Here is a 22,604-nt window from a genome sequence, read left to right as displayed (position 1 = left end):
TTTCGACGGCTGCGACGTGAAAGGCTAACGTTTGCAATTTGTATTCATTATATACGCGTTATTACTTTTCCATCGTTCAATAAATGAAAACAAAGAGTACGCCATAAATGTACGATACACTCGCAGTCGATAACCAGAGATATTCGTTTTGAAGCAGATAATTGAAGCAGACAATTGATAAACCGGTCAATCAAACTGCATGCGAAGCTATTTCACGAACGAATTTAATAGTATTTCCTATTATTTTCATTTCGTTGTTACTTCTAAAACGAGTTTCCACAAATTTTATTTCATAGGGAAAGTCTCTGTCGAAACGATACGTACAATGATTAAGTACCCTGAATTTAGAACGTTTATAAATTTGAGGAAGACGTTAAATATACGAGACACAAAAGGCGTAATGTCATACGATTCAATTTACCACGGTGAATGTTTTACTTCTTCGTAGAACAATTGCGAATCAAGCACGAATAATTAGTTGAAATTTTTCGCACAATTACGTAGCTGACTGTCTTCCTCCCCTTTCCTTTCTTCTACGCGCACCATGTTCCACATGTGTGCAGAGATTTCGCTCGCATTCAAACCGTGCTATTTAGTTGTAATCTGCCACGATTGCATTCAATCTGCTTACCGGCTGTTTGATATCGAGGAGGTCATTGCTGTAATTGATCTCGAAACGCAATCGCATTGTTAATTATCGAGATAATTAATGGAACACAGTCGCGAGCGAGTCGGAGGTCGGATAAACTGAGAATATCTTGGTACGCGTTCGCGCCGCAAAACACGGATATTATTCGTCCAGATTATTATTATTATTCGTCTGCACCGGGTCCTTTTTGCGTCTTCTCTTCACGATCGAATACCTTGGCACGTTTGAACATCGTCGTTCCAGAGCGACAGTAACGCAACTGCGAAAAGGTGATTTTCCAGGGGACGAAGGAAACGAACTTCATCTAACAAAACTCGTAATTAAATGACGAAGGAAACGTTTCATAATATTAGGATAAGCGACATTGATTGCACTTTTAAGTTACTTTTAAGTCTATCTGCGACTACAAATTGCTAGGAGGTGCAATAGCCAGAAATGAATATTTCAATAGTCACGTTGTCGTTATCTAGTGGAGCGTTCGGAAAATTATGAAACTTTTATAGTGGAAAGATTGATATGTCTGAGACATTTATCTAAAAATTTGCGAATTTCCAGTTATAATAATTATAGCTGTGTAGTTATTATTGCGATACGTGCTGCGATACATCGTTTCCGAACCATCTTATCAATCAAAGTGGACCGTACGTACCACTTAGGAGAAGTGATATGCCAGTCTTTTTTTTTTAGCAATTTTTTCTTCTTTTATTCAACAAAGCAAAGTGATCGGGCTAAAAGGGCCGATAAATAGCTTTCAAGCGTAATCCTTTAATTAATATCGATCGGTTTCCACAGGGAAGTATGTTTTTAATTGTAGCAATTTTTATTCTTTTATGAGATACATAAATATTTATTTCTCTTATTTACGTAGAGTTTCATGTAGGTTTCCAAAAGCTTCGAGTAGCTCTTATCGATGGAACAAGTTGTACGTAGTAATTAGTTTTAACAAGTCGTTCCGCCCTTTAATCCAAATACGAAATTTTATTTCTACAGCGCTTTTCAACAATTTTCCCTCTATTCAGACTTTAAATTGATTAAATTTATGAACTACCGTTTGTTATTTATTTATAACTCCGGATTCTAGAAAAACAAAGAAGATAATAAGTGTCATAATAACGTTACGTGTAGAGATATCGTTAAACAAACAGCTTCCAATCGTAAGACAAAGTTATTTTGTATAATTGTTCTTCTAGAAAGATAATAAATATATCCAGGTCAAGATTGCTGGTTCAAGTACGAGCAATGAATTATTTATTACGTTTTGTCTACCACTATCTTCAATGTAAAATCTTTCTACTCTCTTCCAATTAATTTTTCTGGTAACAAAAGTTGTTTCGTGATTGCCTGAGCGTGCAATTTTGTCCCGCCATTGTTTCATCGGATTTTTTATAATTTGAATTTTTTCTTCACTTTTAGCGAACACGTGCACTGGATTTTCCATTGTAGCTGTTAAACAGACATGCTACATTATTTTACAAGTTGTACATGTTATTTAAAAATTGTTAAAATGTAGATATTTTCGATGAAATTCCTTCAACGGCGTATGCACCAGGAAACCCGAGATCAGCCTGTAATTATAAACTCATTATCTTTTTCGCAATGCCTGCAAACATTCTTCATAACTTTTTGCTGTTTCATTTGGCTCATTATCCTAAAGGTATATCGGTGAAATTTTGACTAACTAACTGTTTCTCCGGTAATTTCGGTCGATTATCAACCTCTGTACGAAAGCAGAGTATTTTAATAATCAAGCGCGTACTTCTTCCACTGAATTTTCCATCCACCTATAGTACTAACGTAATTATTTAATCAAAACTTTCTGCAATTTGCCCAAACATCGCTCTAAACGTATTCCCGTCTACTAAACGGTAAAAGCTACGAATACTTTTTAATAATTCTAAGATAACGAAATTACTGTACGAATAGCCCAGAAAATTCCTCTAGTCGATAAGCGAAAATTTCTCTTTATCAAATCGAAAGTATTTAATTACTCCGGCTACGTTCTATCCTTACAGATTTCATATTATTTTAAGCCTGCAAGTAATTATAGGGATGGATCTCAGGGAATGAAACGAAATACGATCCGCGGCATTATTAAAAGCTGAGGTTACCAGCAGATGGAATATGGAAATACCCTGGAATACGAAATATAAGGGAAATAATGCGGTTTTACGATTTTCGAATAATCAGGCTCTTAAGCGACTTTCGCGTTAATTAAAGCGAACGAAATTTCGTTTGTAACTCGATAAATTTTTCAGAATTCCTCGGATTAACGATGCTAATTGGTTTATAACTTACAAACAGACGAAATATTGACGAACTTGACGAGAGAAAGATGAAATATTGAAGGCGCAGTCCTATTTTATCCTTCGCGTATGCATGCATAATGCTGTTTAAAGGGATCTATGTATAGAACGTTCGTACTACTTTGCAAGACAAAATGTAATTATGAGATGAATGTTGAGTAAAATGGTATTTAAATATGGAGAGAGAGAAAGAGAGAGAGAGAGAGAGAGAAAAGTAGAAGTATTCTCTTGTTACATGTAGGATTATTTTCTGTTTTAGTAAATAATTTAATGAAGACATTGTTCAACAAATTAGTGGAAATTATTGAATTAATGAAACACAACACTCGAGAAGTCAACTTATTTATGTACCTTCAATATTTATACAATGTAAAATATATTTCATACGATAAATAATGGGGCATAGTTATTTGTGTATATCAGTATACATTGATGTACATTAATATAACAAACGATATTGGAAACACTGTGTTATAGATACAGCCCACGTGTTAAAACGCAAACGAAATCCTATTAAACGTGTACTTATGTAAACATAGATTGTACTAGGCTTTAAGCGCCGTTACAATAAATACTACACGTGTATAAATACATATATACACATACAATGATATCTAATAATACAGTAAATGAAATTTTGTATTATATCCATTTGACGAATGACAATAACATTTTATGATAGATTAGTAGCGAATATTCCGGGAAATAATAGAGAATAATTTTGTTACCACCTTCCAGGCGCTATAATTATCATATTGACTTCATTAAAATATAGCAAACCGAGAAAAAATATCGAAATATTAATTATTATTGATTACATCGCATTGTTCGTCATTACGAAACATTTAAATACCATAAACTTCTTTCAGACGTAATTTTCCTTATTTAATTGCTTACATACAACGTGTAGAAACACTCGCGTCTAATTAAAATTATTTAATTATTATCCCGAAGAATTATACCTTTTCTCGTATTATCCAAATTAATATAAATGCAATTAATCGAGTTATAATTAATTTAATAGGTAAATATCCACAATTAAATTCAGAGATAAATAAATCTCTAGTAAATTTAAATAAAGTTAATGTTAGTTCTTCTCTAAGAAGAAGTATCGGTAGTATAGTTTAAAGGAAATAAAGAAAGTTTTGGAGCAATTTGAAAATGAACTTTTCTTCTTCTTTCATTAATCTCTCTCTATGTTTAAGTAATATTTCCCTTTTAACACTGAGATTTTGAAATTAATTAAAAATTAACGTCTCTGCAGTTTATCAATTTCATTAATTTTCCTTTCAATAAGTTTTTATGTTTAATTAATATTTCTCTTTCGACAAATTCTGTTTCTCGTGGAATAGTCTCGTTTGAAGAACGCTTCGTTGAATGGAGGGTCATTGAGATAACCAAAATAGGCGAGAACTATTAAAAGCCACCCTCGAAACGCTAGAATACTCGAGGATTATACAACCCTAAAGTGGTCCGGCAAAAGTCGCCTCTTTAGCATTTACATTATCCCTCTTTTTCTTTATTTTTTTCGTCTGGCACAATTAAATGGGCACAAGGGAATCGTTCCTTTCATTCGTCCCTTGCCAGAACGATGGCGTTTTTTTATCGTCTCGTCTCGTTCAAAGAGTTCTAATTAAAAATTGTGTATCCGATAGAACACAGAAGATGTAAATTGCAATCACGAAACGTGGGTTGATTATTTATTTTCAAGGAATGATCAGCAAAAACAATATCGTAAATGTAAAATGAGATTCGTATCGGTTTATAAATATCGTTCTGCGAAATAAAATTTGTATCAAACGTAGAGAGGATGTCATTCAGAGATACATCGTACGTCAGTAACACAAGTATCTAAGTACTTTTTTTCAAATTTCTACGGACGTACAATATTTTTCTCGAATTTAATTAAAATTTTTCAATTTTCATCTCCATCGTCGAACATGATCGATTTTGATCTTCTTACAAAGAAATTGGCAATCCCATTGTGTAATAAATATCTCAATAACAACTTTAGCAGTTTTCGAACAGACACTTTGACGTCTTTGTTTTTCTATAAATCAGTCGCCGTAATCCCGATCAATGATACAAATCGAAACTGCTGTCGCAATATTTCAATGTCGCAATTACACGAAGGAGAGGCTCGCGCAAAAGTGGAACGTTCCAAATGATGGGACGACGTTGCGCATAAAAGTAAGGGAGTCGATGGAACGTGAAATGGAGTTGAGACAGTTAAGCCTGCCGATAAATTTTGCATCGCGTAAAAAGGAGGCAAGGGAGAGCGAGCGGCGGTCGGATAACTTTTAGGTTAATTAGACGTTTATTCTCGCGGTGATCGTTCGTGCAAGTCACCGAGACGTTCCCTTTGTTCGACGAAGTTGCGAATATTCGAAGGACGATACGAGGGCGATAAAGGAGCCTCCGCGAATCCCAGGACGGCCCTTCTTTCAGCATTTCCACTTTACTTTCCTTCGAGCCTTCTCCATCTTTCCGTAATCCGGCTTGTTTGCGCTGTTTGAGAAATCGCTCGTCGTCGACTTCGTTGGCAAACTTTCAGGCGTTGAATAAATTTCTCAGGATCGGTTCGATGATCGTTTCGAGGTTATGCGTCGTTGCTCGAAGAGCAATTCCAAGTAAGGATAAGAATGTATATATATAGACGAAGAATTTCCGATAGTTAACGTTGTATAATTAAAACTTTGATTTCTTATGCGAGTAGAAGATCGTATTTGATCGAAGTTTCTTGCTTCGATTTGAAATCTAAGAATGTTCGTATTATTAATCATCCAGCGGTAATACGGGTGGCTGAGGTGCAGACGGAATTTTTATTGCTTAATTTCTCCGAAGCGAAGCTTTCGGACCTTGCGATTTCTTCACCTGAAAATGCCATAAGATTACGATTGTCCAAATACTGTTTGCTTCGTTCGATTTAGCTCTGAATACGACGAGGGTAAAATGAGCTCATAAAATGATGCTTTCAGCGATCCATATTTCCCGTACGTGTTAGATTTTCCCTAAGTAAGTGAATTTTTTTATTGTCATATGTATAATGACTTAAACGTGATCGTGTAGGTGTATCGCGTGGCTCCTATGTTTTACATACGTTTGAGATAAGATCTCGAGTCATTTGCCAATGATAGATAATCCACTGAGAAGTCTCGAAAATTTAGCACTCGATATTATATACTTCTCTAAGGGCTGGATAATTTCTTTATCTGTTTTTCGAAAGATCATAGTCTTGTGGGTGGAACACTATGATAACTTCCCTAAATATTTGCTTAGTACAAAACCGTGTACCTTCAAACAAATCCCCATTGTTTCGTAACTTTCCGACAAGTGCTTAGTTTTATTGTAAAAATATATTAACATTTGGCCGAGGTAGCACCCGTATAGTAAATTAGGAATTGTAACGAGTACCTCAGAACTTTTTCAGAATTTTTTAAAACCAAAAACGATAAGAGATCAGGCCAGGAACTGAAAGACCCGTAATGCTGACCGCGCCAGTGGAAGTGAAAGATCATATTGCCGACGTTGAAACAACTTTGTTTCATTCTTGAAAGGAGATAGTTGTCGGCAATTATAGAATGGAGAAAAGAAAACTAATCGTCTTATAGTCACATTTTGTAACTACGAACAATATTTGTACAGCGTAACATTCTTCCTAAAACTGGTTAATTTAAGCTGATTAATTTAATTTGGAGTTTATTGATGAGTACTAGTTTGATGGATACTATATGTTCAGGGAAATACTCATCAGATATTACAATATGATTGACATTCCATCAGATTCAATAGGCTGGCTACGTGCTATCTATAATTAATAGCTATTTAATCGTATTCGGTATTATACTGGTTTGGGGCTGATGGTGTATCTGATAGCTTCGTTACAATATCCCCGAAGGAGAGAAAGAGAAAGATTCAGGGTTATTAATATACTATATATATATAGTATATCTGAGTATCTCCAATTGTTGAGATTAACGATTTTTTGATTAGCACAAATTTGAAACAAAGAGGAAATGTTAAGTACTAGTAATAGTAATAATTAGTAAAGTCTACGTTTTTCGATAGAGTCGTGTAAATTACTAAATTTTAATTAATCTCGAGCAAGTTTAATCTCTGAAAACAGTTTTGATTAATCGTCAATCTGAGCTTCCTAGGTATTGATTTAAAACTTGTAATTTTTTGATTTTTCACTCGTAGTTCCGTAACTCAATTATTCATCAAACTAAAAATTTATCCGTGATATTGCAATCTTGTAAACTGCGATTGATTCGATTTCATTCAACTTTTTGACCGAAAATCGACAGCTAACGAAAGATCAGAAAACCAGCACCGACTGACGAACGAAGAACTTTAGAAATCGATACGAACAAAGAAACAATTGCTTTTGTAACTTTCTGACATTCCAAAAATGTTACCTTGTTGTTTGTATGAAGTGAAAGTAACGATAAGATAATTGAGGAATGTAGAGGGATCAGAGAACGTTCTGTTAATGCAAGTGTTGAATAACACAACTACAAATCTAGGTTCGTTCAAGCATAACCTTGATGGATTCTTAACTAGTCAACTATGAACAATTACACGCGACAAGCCTATGATACTATTTCTAGCACAATCGTCGTCGGAACAAATATCACCACTCACGATATTAAACCTAATCTAATTCACTAATCACTCCTAACAAAATCTAATTTCCTAAAAACAGCACATAAACGTTACGCACGCTACCTAATCCTGGGAATGTATTCTTCGGATGCATTCATTTGACAACATAAAAACGTTCCAGATGTTTCCTTACATGATCCTATTACTAATTTTCGCGAGGGGCAATTAGCTTAATTAAACGACAGATTGCATATGAATTTAAAAATTGAATTACGAAGGAGGTTGTAAAACGTAGAGAATCTTTTCCAGAGTCTTAAACTGAAAATCTTAATCTCGAACTGCATCAAAATTACAAACGTTATTATAAACTTTTTTTACCAACCTATTTAAGATACTAAAATTGTTAAATTACGATTTCTTTATTACGGCGAGGAAATGCACGTTAATGAAGATTAAGACATGATAACATTGACAAGAAATGAAATAACGAAACCATTCTTGGACAATTAATTTTCATATCGTTATAAAATCTCCTAGTTTCAGAAGTTGTTAAAAAATTACTACAACTTTGATAAAACACTAATAACTTTATTACAAATTTTTTACTTATACTAAACGCAATTTTGTCGTGATTCGTCTATTTTGATTCACGAACTTTTCAAAGCTCTTTTAACATGAATTATCCTTTACGCTTGGACTGGTCGTTTTGTTTTTCGTTATCGCCATTCGAGGGCCATCAGAATGAGCGATCTGAAAATCCCCGGGATACTAATTTTCCTCTAAATTAAAGTACGCTTTCCTGTTCTGGGCACATTTATAAGATGCGCAACCATTTTTCTTCGTGAAGGTAGCTTCGTCAGCGTCTTCTACTTACTTTTCCCCTTTCGGCCAACTTTTTAACAAGTATACCGGAGGACTATGCCGGCGGCGGTAATTACGGGCCTAACTCTTCGTCAGTTTAAAGATTTACACGAACGCTGGTTACGATTTGACCGCATTTTCAGCTACACCCTTTTACGCCCTCGAGTATCCCGGACCGCGGCAATAATGAGTTTAAGCTTCTATTGGCTTGAGAGCTTAGCTAACTGAGACTCGTTAAATAATCCGCAGATAATGGCATTAAGGGATAGGCTTTTTTCGAGACGGAACGAGAGACTTCTCTACCTTCCTTCGGTGCAAAAGAGAAGGTAAACTTACAAATAAATTAATGTAGTCTTCCAAAAAGAGGTTTCAGTTAGTTTTGGTTTATTTTTATTTAACACAGGATAATATTTATTATTTAATAACATGTTATTATCATCATCCTGTTTGGTTCTCAAGTTATAGATAGATAATGCTCTTATACGAGATAGAGAAGGTTGTTTCAAAGTGATAGAAAGACTATCACGATTTAATCCCGGGCTAATACCTTGACGTATCGTTTATTTCAATGTAGAGCTCAGCAAATCCTAAATAAACAATTTCAATTTCATATGATACACGAATCTGTTCATTTCGCGGAAAGACGAGGAGAAATGCTTTTGACTTTATGAATTTAATAATAATTTTCTATAAAAACTAGCGTTATACGATTCTATCAGTAAACCAACGTTATACGATTCTAAACCAACTAAAAACGGGGAAAAAATTAGAGATCGGTTTTTATACACATAATCGAGTTATTGAAATTTGAGAATGTTAGTGTACGATATTCGCTTTGAACAACTGCATCGCAATCAACGTTTTTACTTACATCTGCAAGTTGAGTTTTTCCCTGTACAGAAATTTGCAAGTCTCTTTATCGGTGGCCCTCGTGAATTTTCAACAGTAATCTCACAAAGCAAGCTTCCGTATAACTTGTAGTACGTGTTGGCTACGTTTTGTTTTTAGAGCTTATTGCAGTGTACAATCCGATAGAAGTTGAGAACAAAGGAGTATTAATCGGTCTAAATATCGTATCTCTTATGATACGCCACTACTACTGTGCTTCGTTTGCTTCAGTTTAATAAACAGGATGCTTGTCGTTTTAGAGTTCTGGATATTTCATAATTTACATTATGCTTTTACTTTACACGTACCTTTCCTTACGATTTTATCTTTATGAACTGACACAATACGAATTTGGGATTTGACAGATTCAGAACAATTTTTTATTATAATATATATTGTAATTTTTAATGTACTTTTATTCTTTAACAATTACACATTATTCATATGGTCAGAGTTAATGGCGTTCTTTGAATTATGTTATTCAAGAATTTCTAGAGAAAATAGAGGAAGGTACAAAATTGTTCACATCATCCGTGCATTTCCCTTTACGGTAATTTCTTCACGATCTTTTAGAAGATAAAAAGACGAGAATATATGTTACGTGTTGATAGTAATTTTGGATAGTAATATCATATAATTTTGGAATATTATACGGTTGTTTAATAAATTTTATGCAATTTGTTGAAATTGTATTTACCTACACACTGATTACCTACCTCGGTTTGTTTCTGCTTCGTAGTGACAAAATTTGGTCCCGCTAAGGTTACACCAGTTGAAGAGACACAGCCCAAGGAAGAAACGACGACAGAATCAACGAAAACGTGAGTATTTTCAGTAATAAATGCTAAAATTTCGACCATCTGAATACGGCGAATTGAATAATTTAAAACAGCCGAATGCCCCACATGCACTAAAATATTGAAACCAAATGTAAAAGTTCGCTATATAGAGCTCCGCGTGACATATTTTCTTATTTGTATCCATAGAATATTATGACAAAAGTTGGCGCGAGAAAGCTCGCACACTCGATACATGAAATTTAAAGCTTGCAAATAACTAGAACATAATACATAACAGCAAATAATACATTAGTCTCGGAAAGTTCATAGAACCGGACGACTGTTTGCTTCAAAACCCGATGGTTGACCGTATTCGGATGCAAACGTATTCGTCTTAGGGGAATTCTCGAACACGAAAACTTCAACGGTCTGTTAACTTGGACGTTTCAGGAAGTCGAAAACCGGGGACGATTGCCGAGTGTGTCGGAAGTCGTTCGCGCCTGAAGAAGCCTCGAGAATCTGCTGCGAGTGCCAACACAAAGTTTGCGAGGACTGCGCTTGCTATTCAACGACAACGAATTCCGACGATCCGGTAGGCGTTTCAAATCTCTCTCCCTCTCTCTCTTTCTCTTGCGTTATAGCCAAATCTATTTCGGGACGATCAATCGATAACTCCGGCAATTAATTTCGGATACCTGCCATCCGATAATTCCGATAATTTCTACCTACGACAAAAGTGCATTCGAAAGATTTCGTGGAATGTATAGGACACATTCAGTGAATGGTCGAACGATGTACGATCTTTGGCTGCGTCCAAAGAAAGGATCGAGGAACCGCGTTAAATACAGGTGTACAAATGAATGATGCAAATCTTTTGCCGAAGCTCGAGGTTTATCTGGAAAGCAATGCAGCAGGTTGTTCAATCGAAAGGTGTTCGCCGTTGTTTTCTATGACTTTAAGCCATCCACCAGGCAAGTGATGAATTTCATCGCAGCAAAGTGCAGCGTCTTTGGAAGAGATCCAAACGTCGAGTCATTTTTGTATCTTATTGGCTAATTGAAATTGTGTATCGTATAAGGCGTGTTGCATCGATCGGAGCAAGTGGTATTCGAAGGAGTAACGTGTGGTGAATAAGCTGGCTGCTGCAACACGTCACAAACGTTGCGATCTCTTTTGCCGCGAAAACAGCGTGTGGTCTACGTTGCCACGAAATGATCTCACAGAAAGTCCTGCTTTCTCCACGCCCTGACGATTCCATCTTGTCCAAAGACACGACATTTTCCAGTGATGGAATTCATTACTTGCCTGACAGATGGCTTAAAGTCGCAGAGAGCAACTACGAATACTTTGATCGAACAACTCGCGGTATCTTTCTTTTAAATAAACTTGTAGTTTCGTCGAAACATTTAGTACTTAAATAACTTAATATCAAAGACACGAAATGACATGAAAATACTTCAGATTGATTGATCTTTTTCTCTACGCTTATGATTGATCTTAGATATTACCGAGGAATAAATCTGCAATTGTGAACATCTTAAGTCGCATATTGTATATCTGTTAAGAAAAATAAGCGGCGGCATCCAAATCAATAATCGAGTAATTAAAGCGGCACAGAAATGAGAAGCATTTATTCGAAACGGTAGATATAGCTTGTACACTGCGCGAAATAGAGGCTAAAGTAGGAAAGGAGAATTCTTTGCAACGGCGTATGCACGACTTTTATGCCGTTTAATTTTCTATGAATGCCACCGTCAACGATGTTCGTGGCTGCACATTTGTTTTTAATTAGAGGAAGCAAGGCAATTCGCGTAAAGGCGCACGGTTCTTTATTTTTTCAAATACGCCTTTCTTTATTGTTTTAATATAAAAGATACGAATAGAAATATTTCTCTACATCAGATTTTCACAAACGCAATTTGGCATTCTATTAGATACGGAAAATCTGTTCGTTTATTTTGATATATAAATTTTATAAAATAATCAATATCGTCTATCTCTGTGTCGATGATAGTTACGCCATTGGTTCACCGCCATTTTTAATTATCGTTATCCCTGTTTCCATCTATCTCGAATATCAGGAAGATTTAAAAAAGCGAGATAATAGCCTAACGGATGCACAATGCAATTTATTCTAATCTTCTTTTACCTATTTCCATTTTTTTCATTTTTATATTCCCTTCGCCATTGTCATTATATTCTTTTTAATTTCGTTTTATCATTTTTCCTCATTGAATATTCTATATTCATTTTTACATCTTCCTTTTCCCTCTGTCTTCGTCGTTTCGTTTTATACGTTTCGTTTTCGTCTTCTATTTATATTCGTTCGCCCCATTTCTCGCGATGCCTCTCTATCAGCCATTCTTCGTGCTTTCTTATTTTTCCCTGTTACCTGTGTTTATTCGACGTACGTTCGGTTAGTCCTCTCGACTCGTTCGACCAAACAGCTTTAAAATTAATCAAAGCTGGATCATACGTGCCTCGACGGTTTTGCGCTATGGTAGATTGCCACTGATGATTTATGTGGAACGCATCCTTCTAGATATGAATTTTTAATTATTTCGTTGGCAATTCGCGAATTCACGTACAGTCAGATTACACTCATCGATTACACTGACAGATAGATGTTAATACAAATTTATACCTCTCCTAACACAATAATCATAATCGTGTCTCATGATCAAAGTGCATATGTCTATGCAATAATTTACACCTTTATAAATACAAGTAAAAAGACAGAATCAATATAGACATTTGCTATACCTGTCAAAAATTATTGCAGCCCCGATACTTTGCATATTCTACGTATTTTTGCACACCTAAATCTCGTATACATGCAAACAAATGCGCAGTCTACGCGCTAATAAAGCTTCGAAAGATTTTGCACGATACGCAAAACGTATCCATAAAAGACTTTTCTATGGCAAATATTAAAACACTTTTGCGGGTCGCTGTATATAAAATAGAGGTACCAGTTCGAAAACTGAATAATCCTTATATTTTGCTTTTTATTAACAAATCTACGTAGACCGATAGTGAAACTTGCCGTGCAGTCGCTGCTTACACAAAAGGTGTTCCATCGAATCGAATATCTGATCGAACAGACGACATCGTTTATCGGTTGGTCAGAGAGCGTTTTATTCGTCGCTTGGGATCGATTGGCCAGCGTGAAAGTTTCACGAGCATGTTTTTTCAGTCGTCCTGGCGGTGCAGCGTGTGTCGACGAAAACTCGCGTCTCGGGACCAGCCGATCGTGACACAGGAATCGACCGATTCCTTACTCGAGGTGCCAGTTTTAGAGGCTCTCCAGAGAAGGCATAGCGACGCGAGACTCGGCTGTCAGAGCGGAAGTCAAATCGGCGGTCTCGGTTCCGGATTGGCACCCCCGAGGAGCCCGGAACTCAGGAGGCATTCGGATGTGTCACCCGCGAGTTTAAAGGAACTCGAAAAGGTAAGTCGGCCGTTATGTGACGTCTCTGAGTTGTGCTTCTCAAACAATCGTGCTTCTCGACAATGAAACAGAATACATTGCCACATCTATTTTGTGCATCGTATTCATTTCAATCGGTCATGCTTGAGAAAGGATGTATGGTATCGATTGCAAGTTTGAATGGAGATTTTGATGAAGATCTTCTGCAAAAATATTTGTAATAATTACTTTGGTATTTTATTTTCCATCCTTCTAACTATCGTGTTATACTTGTGATACTTGTATTGAAATATACCGAGTTATACAGATGAAACGTCAATATTTTTCGCTTCGATTCAGCAACGAAATAATTCAATTTTCTAGGTATATTTTACCTCTTCTCGTTTATTTTCCGTAGCTCTTTTCTTCCAGACTAGGAAGGATAGATATATTTCTTTTTGGTATATTCTTATATGCTACAATATACGCCTTTTCAACCATCAAGCTTCACATCTCTCGTATTTAACCTTCAGATTTAGAACTGACAACGTAAACTGGAGCTTAGAATGCTCCTCTTGCATCCCATATGCCTTTACTATTTATTTATTTAATTAGAAAGTGATTAATTATTATGTTCAATTCGAAACACAATAAACGTCCATACGTTAGAAGAGCAACAGAAAGAACTATACTAATTTCTACGCAAATCATATTAGAAGAAATGAGAAAAATATTAACGAAGCAACTGTATAATAATTTGCGATTGTATAAATCAAACCGTCACATTTTTCTTCGATCTAACGACGCGATATCTCAAGTGTTTCTAACTCTCTAGCAGAGAATGATCTATTTTTGGTTAGCTACAGCAGAAATAACGTCCTACTTGCAATCGATAGCGCGTTAATCCTATTATTATCTCGAATAATCAAAGTAAAGGAAACATTAACCCTTCACTAGCTGACTGTAAGTAACTGTTTGCGGTCGAGAACTGAACATTGCCAGCAGCTGTGCTTTGATCGGTTGGCGGTATACCAGTGCTATCTAGCACGCTCGCCTCCAGCAATTTTATTTAGTCTGGATGTCAACGTGGGTTATTTGTCTCGCAATATGATGCTCCGTCGCTAGATGCATGTTTGTACGTTGCAACGTGTCTTATGCTTCGAAAGTATGCTTCGTCCAGTTCTTTTCTCGATCGCAAAATAATCATCCGGAATTTCCTCTTCGCGTGATCTTCCAATATTCCAACTTGGAGATTTGATAGACGAAATAGTATGGATCGTATAGACGCTTGTAATCGGGACTATAGTTGTCGCAGCTATGAAGGGTTGAGTGTTTCGTTAAGATTGATAATAGATTAGTAGAATATTTACAAACGTTTTCTTTTTCATATGTGTTTCACTCGAGATACGCTTTCTCCAATGATTTGATCTAATAGACTGTCATAATTTGACAAACCTCGCGAATGATAAAATATCTCATAACGAGAAACATTTTGTCAAAGATCGGTCTTCATTGGCATGGTTTATGATAAGCACAGGAAACAAAGCTGATTTCTTAACTTCTTTCGTTATTCTTTTTTTTTACTGCTTACGTACGAGGCAGAAGGATACGACGATACAAGTTCACTCTTTTTTTATGCAGAGATGCAGTTTCAAGATTAGATACATCCGTCGATTAATTTCGTATTACCAAAATTGTGTCTCTATTTACTTTTGCAGTTAAGCGTGTACGCTTTATAAAATTGAAGCAGTTAATTTTCCAGCTGCGAGAGATCTTTCGACTAAATCATTGGCTAAATGGCACTCGTTAACGAGTACCATGGAGGCATAAGAGATATCCCTGACTAATTTCATCTTCGTAGAAGACGGTCATTTTACTATCTACGATCTTCTGCAGGAGTCACTAACGAAGTTTCGAAACGAGTTACGATGGCGAACAAAAAGTTTCGCCCGACAAAACCTTGGGCAAAGAGCACGCGGCAAAAATTGTTTTAGGAAGGTGACATTTAGAAATTATATTATACGGCGACTCGTTAACCATCCACGGTTCGTATAATAAATTAGAACTTCGGGGTGTATGGTTTCCCTTAAAGTACAGATATTCTAGTTGAAACTTAACTGGAAGTCGGAGAGCAAGTGGATGTTCGTTACAAGAAATAGGACGCGAACGCTAGCTTTGAGACAACTGCTTTGAAGATTGAGGCTTTGAAGGTCGTGCCTTTGAGGGATCATGCGTCTCCGTGTTTCTCGAAAACGTTTCTTGATTAATTAAATATAATTCTCGTTTATGTGTCATTTGATGCTACTAACGTGTAAGTATGTTCAATTGCAAATAGATTTTCACATGTACGATTTTATCAACTTTGTTAGGCAAAATTAAAAAAAAAAAAAAAAGAAAAACAGTAGATTCTGGTTTGCAATTAATTTGAGCATCGTGAGTGTTTCTGATTTTCGAATTTTATTTTCGTCATTCTACATTGATTACGAGAACACTCGATAGATATTTATATTTTCGCTCGCGTACTTTTTAATAAATTAAATTTAATAAATAAAGTTTAATAAATAAAATAAATAATAAAGAATATATAAAGTCTAAAGTATATAGTTTTATATATGTTTCCTTACTACGAGATGATTCAGAGAAGTTGTGTATAGTTTTCTTTTCTTATAACGACGAAAAACCTGGTTGAGTAGCGGAACATTTTTCTGTACAATTTTTCTAAAATTCGTTTGAAACCATGTTACAGCCCGATCCAATTGTTAAAATCATTCGCTATATTAAAAGTTTCTGAGAAGAATTGGACGCGTCAAAGAAAAATGAAAAGAGCTCGCTAGGAAGCAGAAGCTCGTATTTGCGTCATTCGTTCTCGAGCGGCGGAGTTTTTCATTCGTGGAGCTTCGTCGCGGCCCACGTAATGTTAAACAGTAACGATGACGCAGGTTGCAGAGGATAAAGAAGGAGTTGTAAGACTTGATAATATTTAACTACGTTAGTTAATTATGTGAGTGCTGTCGTTGGGAGAAGCGTATTTACGAAGAATTATTAAATGAGCGTGTCGACGTTAGTAATTACGTTTCGAATGTTGACACTGAAGTTGAAATTACAGAATTAGCACGCGGTTTGCTAGACTTTTTTTTGCTAGGAATTGTAGTGTTCACTAAATGTTTGAAAACGTCAATTTATCTAACAATGTAAATGCTTGTCGATAATTAAACACAAGTACAACAAACTATCTTGCTAGAAATGTCTAAAATGGACACAACGTTTTAACGATTTTAATCGAACAACACTGTTCGTTGATTTCCTTTTTTAATCTTCATTCGGGTACCAATTCCTTTATAGAGCGTTTTACGAAACTTTAACAGTTAGATGCTATCTGCATTGTTAAAGTGGGTCAAAGTTCAAAGGAAGACAACGAGATGCGATCGAATGATTTTAAGTGGTCTATTCTTTCTATGTTATTATTATATATTTACGAGCACGTATACGTTCGCGAATGCGACCACGTATTATCGTGCTGGTACTTTTATCTCCTATTTCTTTGGAAATATTACTTTGGGAAAGTCGTTAGTTCAAAGATATTTGAACATGAAACATTTTATCGGATTCCTTTACATTTTACATTTACATTTTGCCCCGTTGCTACTCAAGCATAGCCGCTATACATATATAGTATTTTATATCAAAATATCTCTTTTTAGTTTCAAAGTGAGGCTGAAATCAACAAGTTAAAGGAGAATCAACTAATAATTGTTTCATTCTGTCATCTTTGTTCAATCTGATTTCGTAGCACGCGCTTCTAAAAAACTCACTGCGACCTCTACGGTTGTGTAAGAATTTGCAAAGGAAAACTGGCAATTAATGGCTTCATTCATAGCAATCATAATGCAATCTGTAAGTGTTCCTCGGATAGAGAAACGCAGGCAATAAGGGATCCATACAAAGTGTGCAAATTGAGAGAAAGAGAAAAAGGGAGAGGGAGAGGAGCTAAGAATAAGGGAACAGTCGCGCTTTCGATCCTAAGAATTTATTGGAAATCGTTTTTGTCAGCCGAGAGAAGAATCGGCAGAATCTCATTTCATTGGAAACGACTGCGGAAACGAAAGAAAGTGGAATGAAATTGAAATCAGGGACGAGGCCACGCGAGGAGGGGATGGCAGGCTAGGGATTGAGAGCGTCGGGTTACGGTAAATCCGGAAATCGGTCGAAAAAAGGGAACAAGAAAGTGAAAAGAGGTCGCGAATCGCAGATTCTGCCTCTTTAAATCTTTGCTCGGTACACAGCCGGAAATTAGCGGTTGCCAATAACAAAGGGACCGAATTCAATCTCTGTGTAACAAGAGAATTAGTACGAAATACATTTTTCTATTTCCTTACTCATTTCTCCAATTTTCGATTCGCGTTTCCCACGTAATCGCGCCTAGAACTTCTTTGAGTTTCGTTCTTGAAATGGTTAAACCCTTTGTAGCCTTTTGTAGAACGAAATCCTCCGAGCATTATCTTCATCTAATTCTCTCGTAGTGATTTCAAGTTTTCCTTCGTGCTTTGTAATAAATTCTATTAATTTATATACGCGATCCTAAATTCGTGGCATGAAGGATTGATACAAGATGAAAATCAAAATCCACAGGATTCCATTGGAGGCTTTGTCTCCGAAAAAATCGAGTTTAAAAGCTTGTCAAGTACACGCGTATTTGACTAATTGCCGACTGAAGGGGAATGGATAATCGACAGGATCGGTTATCTTGCATGCGAAAGTCAGTCGAATGGTTACGACTAGTAGGTTCTGTAAAAGGACTATTTTTATTAAAGCAAAATTCCATCAAATTTCATTTGTACGCACAGGTATACACTCGTAGGATGAAACGAGGCTCAACACATTTTATTCTCACGTTGTTTGTTCTTCCATACCAGCGAAAAATAAATCAGAACGCCAGAAAAGCTACGATTTTTCCGAAGAACCTAACATTATTCGATGAATCGGAACAGCCTCTCTTCGTCGTAATTTATTGCGCAATCAATGAAAGTAGATCTGTTGAGATGTACGTACATCAGCTGCAGTCGCGGATAAAGAATGCACAGGATCGTTAGTACACAAATTAACGGTTTACCAAACTTATGAATAATGTATAGTGGCGTATCCTCGACCGAAACAGGTTGGTGACGTAAGCACGCGAAGCACACACGAACCCCGGCATAACAGTTCGCGACAAATTTATCGGGGCTGAAGTACCGGCGTCGAACGACCGGCGTTAGCGAGGGGAATCTGAAAATTAGATCCCGCGATTCCGTTAAAATTTGACGCAATTTCCTCGATTACGCCTCGAATTGGAACAGCCGGTCGTCAGCTCGTAGCTTCGGCACCGAAATCCGAAAATCGATTCGACAGACCAGTTTCAGGAGAGATGCCATAGATAATTAATTGGAGAAACATGAATAATAATTCTTTGGATAAATCGGTGTCAAACGTAGGAATCAGGTAAAGCTCGTCGTAAATAACGACGTTTCTTCGATTTCGTAAAACGGCTGTGTGCACGTGCACTTGTTCCGATATGGTGACATCGGCATCGCCGTTGGGAAACGGATTTCCTATATTTTCTTCTCACTCCACGGCTCTCCCTTTTCCACCGAGCCTTTCAATCTCGCCATGGCAACGTCAGTAATTGTCTCCCCTAACTGACGTTTCCTGACAACAAGTTACAAATTTGAAGAGTTCGAACAGCTCGGAAAGATCCTGTAGCCGTTGCCGGGGATTGTTTATGGGATCTGGTTACCGGGATTCGATGCGTGATAAACGCAAAGTCTGAAACGCGAATAATAAATCTGCTCGAGATAAATAGCTGATCGGCTTGTACATACGTCATCGTTGTATCCTGTCTCCCTTTCGTGATAAAAAATTGTTTCTACGTATTTTTGCTCCTGAAGCATTTTTGAGACGTTTGATAAATTTAAAGCGAGAAGTAGAGATTATATAAAACAAGATTCGATTATTCTTCGTATAGAAGCATAAAAGATGTGAAAAATTGCGCTAGTAATTAGAAGATCGTATAAAAAAGTGGAATTTTCATTTCACCTTATCATGTAATCATTACCGAAGAATTAAGTAAGCGTAGTTCGTATCTCACAGTTCTCCATCCTCTAATTTACGAGTTGTGAATATAAAAAAATTCTTATTTTATGAAACATCTTTCTAAATTGAAGTCTAATAAAAAAAAAATGTTAAACGCAAAGTTTCCTCTTTTCTCTCGTAGGATAGGATTCTGCAAAAGACAATATACAAGTTTCTATTTGAAATGGAAATCGATCTTCAAATAATCTTGGTAAAGACCAACCAGTCACAGAAAAATAGCACAAATTGCATTGTTCCCTCGAAACCGTGAGATTTTTGCATTCGATATTTTCCCTGAAAATGCATTGCCTTCGAGGTATTTAGGTGGAAATCTTTCAAACGAAAGCTCTGTACAGAAAATATTTAAGAAATCTTGTGACAGTAGTATACCAGTATAGGTAGTTAAGAGTACAAAGTAGTTACTAGTATAATAGTAGTTAAACTCGAGTTATTTTCTTTGTAGAAAATACGAAAGGAATAAATGGAGATAATTTTCAATTACTCAACTTTATATGACAAGGGTAGAAATAAACTTGGAAGTAATTTGGTCTAGAAAGTTCAGTTACTGCTTAACTTTTTCTCGAAGTAAAAATTCCATTCCTTACAAGTTATTTTTTTTATGGGATATGAAATGGACCAGCGCATATCTTCGTTAGTTTATTGTTCAGCATTTAATGAAAATCGTGATTTCCTTTGAATAATAAATCCAGCTCATTTTCGAAATACTTATTTATTAGACAATTTGCATGAAAAAGAGAACGTATTGCAATTTACGGAATTTATTATTTAAGCTTTTGTATAGAACAACAAAATTATTCATAGTATAATTACAAGAATATATTCATTAGTCTCGCATAAATAATAAAAAGTTCTCAAAAAAAGAAAAAAATTGTAGAAAATTATATGCCTCTAAAAATGTGTTATTGATCTGAATATTTTTGAACAGAAGTAATTTTTAAATGAGAAACTATAGAAATGTGGTTTCTATCATATTGGATGCAAACTGCGTCTGACAGTGAATGACCTATTTCTCTTACTTCTTTAATTCCTCTTACTTCTTTTTTTCCACTCCAGTTTTGTGCTTCACTCAAATATTGCCGATTATATTTTTGTCTTATTACATTTTTAATATATTCATTAGAATTATTTTATTAGCGCTACGAAAAATAGATATCGATAGTATTAACAGTATCTCCAAATTTTTCTAGCTAATGATAGGTATGCGATAGTAATACAATTTAATTTTACAAGCGAGTTTAAGAAAGTAAATTATGGTAATATATTTTACATGGATTTCCATAACTTTTCATAATTGTTCGTATCCTTAAAAACTTACGAAGTTTTTATACAAGACCAATCGAAACGCTGCTAGCTTTGTCGCTAATGAGGCTTGTGATACAGTAGAAATCAATAAATTTTCCAATAATTTTTTTGTTATTGCGTACTCGCACCGTATGGTACGAATGCGTTAATTGTACAATACTTGACGAATAGCGTAATATTATTGATTGTTCTTAATGATTTATGAAAGAGTACAATAGCGAAGTTAATTAATTTTCCAAACGAAATAATAGTTCCGAATTGAAGTATTTATGTCTATCAGCAGTTACCTTTTTCCCCTTTTTATTAAAAATGGCATTAAGTGGTTGTTCGTTAAGAAAAATGAACATAATTTTAGTTTCGTGAAAATTCAAAGAAAATTAAAATTATTTGAACGATAAATCGTTTCATGATCGCTGTCAAATGTCGATTAGATTTGAAAAGCGTATCTCGAGAATAAAAACAAACGACAAGAAAGCGAAGAAAGTAGAGACAGAACTGAGAGAAGAAATAGAGTAATCGTATGAACGCAGTCGTAACTAGTTCATCATTCAATATTTTCCAGACATATCAGTTCCCCGCGTACTCATAGCTTCTCGTATCAGTGTACGATACACTCCCCGATGTGAGCACTGTCACGCCAACAGTCATAACTCCTTCACGCAATGGTGTCACTCCCTGTGAAACTCTAATCTGTGTGTCGTAATGTTATAGTTTCGAAAGGTTGCAGGAGAACGCCGCGACGAGCTCAGATGGGAAAGGGACCTGGATCGCAACATCAGGTCTAGGGCGACCTCGCCGGATCGTCACCAGGTCGATAGGGGTAGGGCCACCAGTCCCCAGAGGGTCGCTGTCGTAGCATCTTCTGTCGGTGGTAAGAATCTTTGTTCACGATTTAAATTCCTTTCTTTTCTTCTTTTCTCTGTTCTCTTCTCTTCTTCTTTTTACTCTTTGTAACCATGTTCTCCTCTGTCAGTCGTTTCTCTTCTTTTCGAAATAAACGCGGAATAGCTATTTCCAGCTGCAGGTGATCCAATTTTAGGAAATGTTATTTTCTGAAGTCTTCTTTCAAGCAATCTTTATCTTTCTATTATAGAATAACGAAACATGGGTTTATATGGAACTCGTAGAAATATAAAGGGATATTGAAGCTTTTTATAGACAAATTGAATTAATTCTTAGTCGCGTTGTTTCCCCCTTTTCCTTTTCTTGAGCGAATAAATTTACGTAGGATATTGAATATCGCGTGGAATGTAACGACGATACGTTTCATTCAATGTTACTGACGATAACAGCAGATATCTTATGAAGTATACGATTCATATTCGTATTTGAAATAATAAACACACTCGTTATATATACACTCTATTAGAAACTCTTCATTAGTAAATAAAAGCGTAGTAATTATTGTTCTGGGCTCGATTATTAAACTGTTTGCTACGAAATATGGTAATGTATTTCGTACGTTGTTAAAACGATAATATTAACGTTTATGAGAAAAAGTTTCATTAATTTTATACTATGTCAAATGGTAGAAGAGTATTAATTTGATGTTCGTTCTGGAAATAATTTGTCAGATGACAACTCAGACATAACTCATGTTAATATTCCATGTGTCTTTGTACGATACTATTTTTAATGTTTCGATTCGCAACATTTAGAAATCGTTATTTGCAATCGCG

General features: G+C 35.8%; 1 protein-coding gene across 1 annotated transcript in view; it reads left to right on the top strand.

Moving 5' to 3' along the window:
- Positions 1-22,604, top strand: part of Fife (regulating synaptic membrane exocytosis protein fife) — a 150,521-nt gene that overhangs the window by 66,188 nt on the left and 61,729 nt on the right. Inside the window, exons 4-7 of the mRNA XM_033338614.2 lie at positions 10,046-10,127; positions 10,536-10,677; positions 13,282-13,536; positions 21,637-21,796. Coding sequence (XP_033194505.1) covers positions 10,046-10,127; positions 10,536-10,677; positions 13,282-13,536; positions 21,637-21,796 — 639 coding nt within the window. The remainder of the gene's footprint in view (positions 1-10,045; positions 10,128-10,535; positions 10,678-13,281; positions 13,537-21,636; positions 21,797-22,604) is intronic.

The sequence above is a fragment of the Bombus vancouverensis genome, chromosome 7 (assembly GCF_051014615.1).
Source record: "Bombus vancouverensis nearcticus chromosome 7, iyBomVanc1_principal, whole genome shotgun sequence".
In the NCBI taxonomy this organism is placed as follows: domain Eukaryota; kingdom Metazoa; phylum Arthropoda; class Insecta; order Hymenoptera; family Apidae; genus Bombus; species Bombus vancouverensis.
Note: the sequence above shows the minus strand (reverse complement) of the source record. Positions and strands in the feature narration are given on the sequence as shown.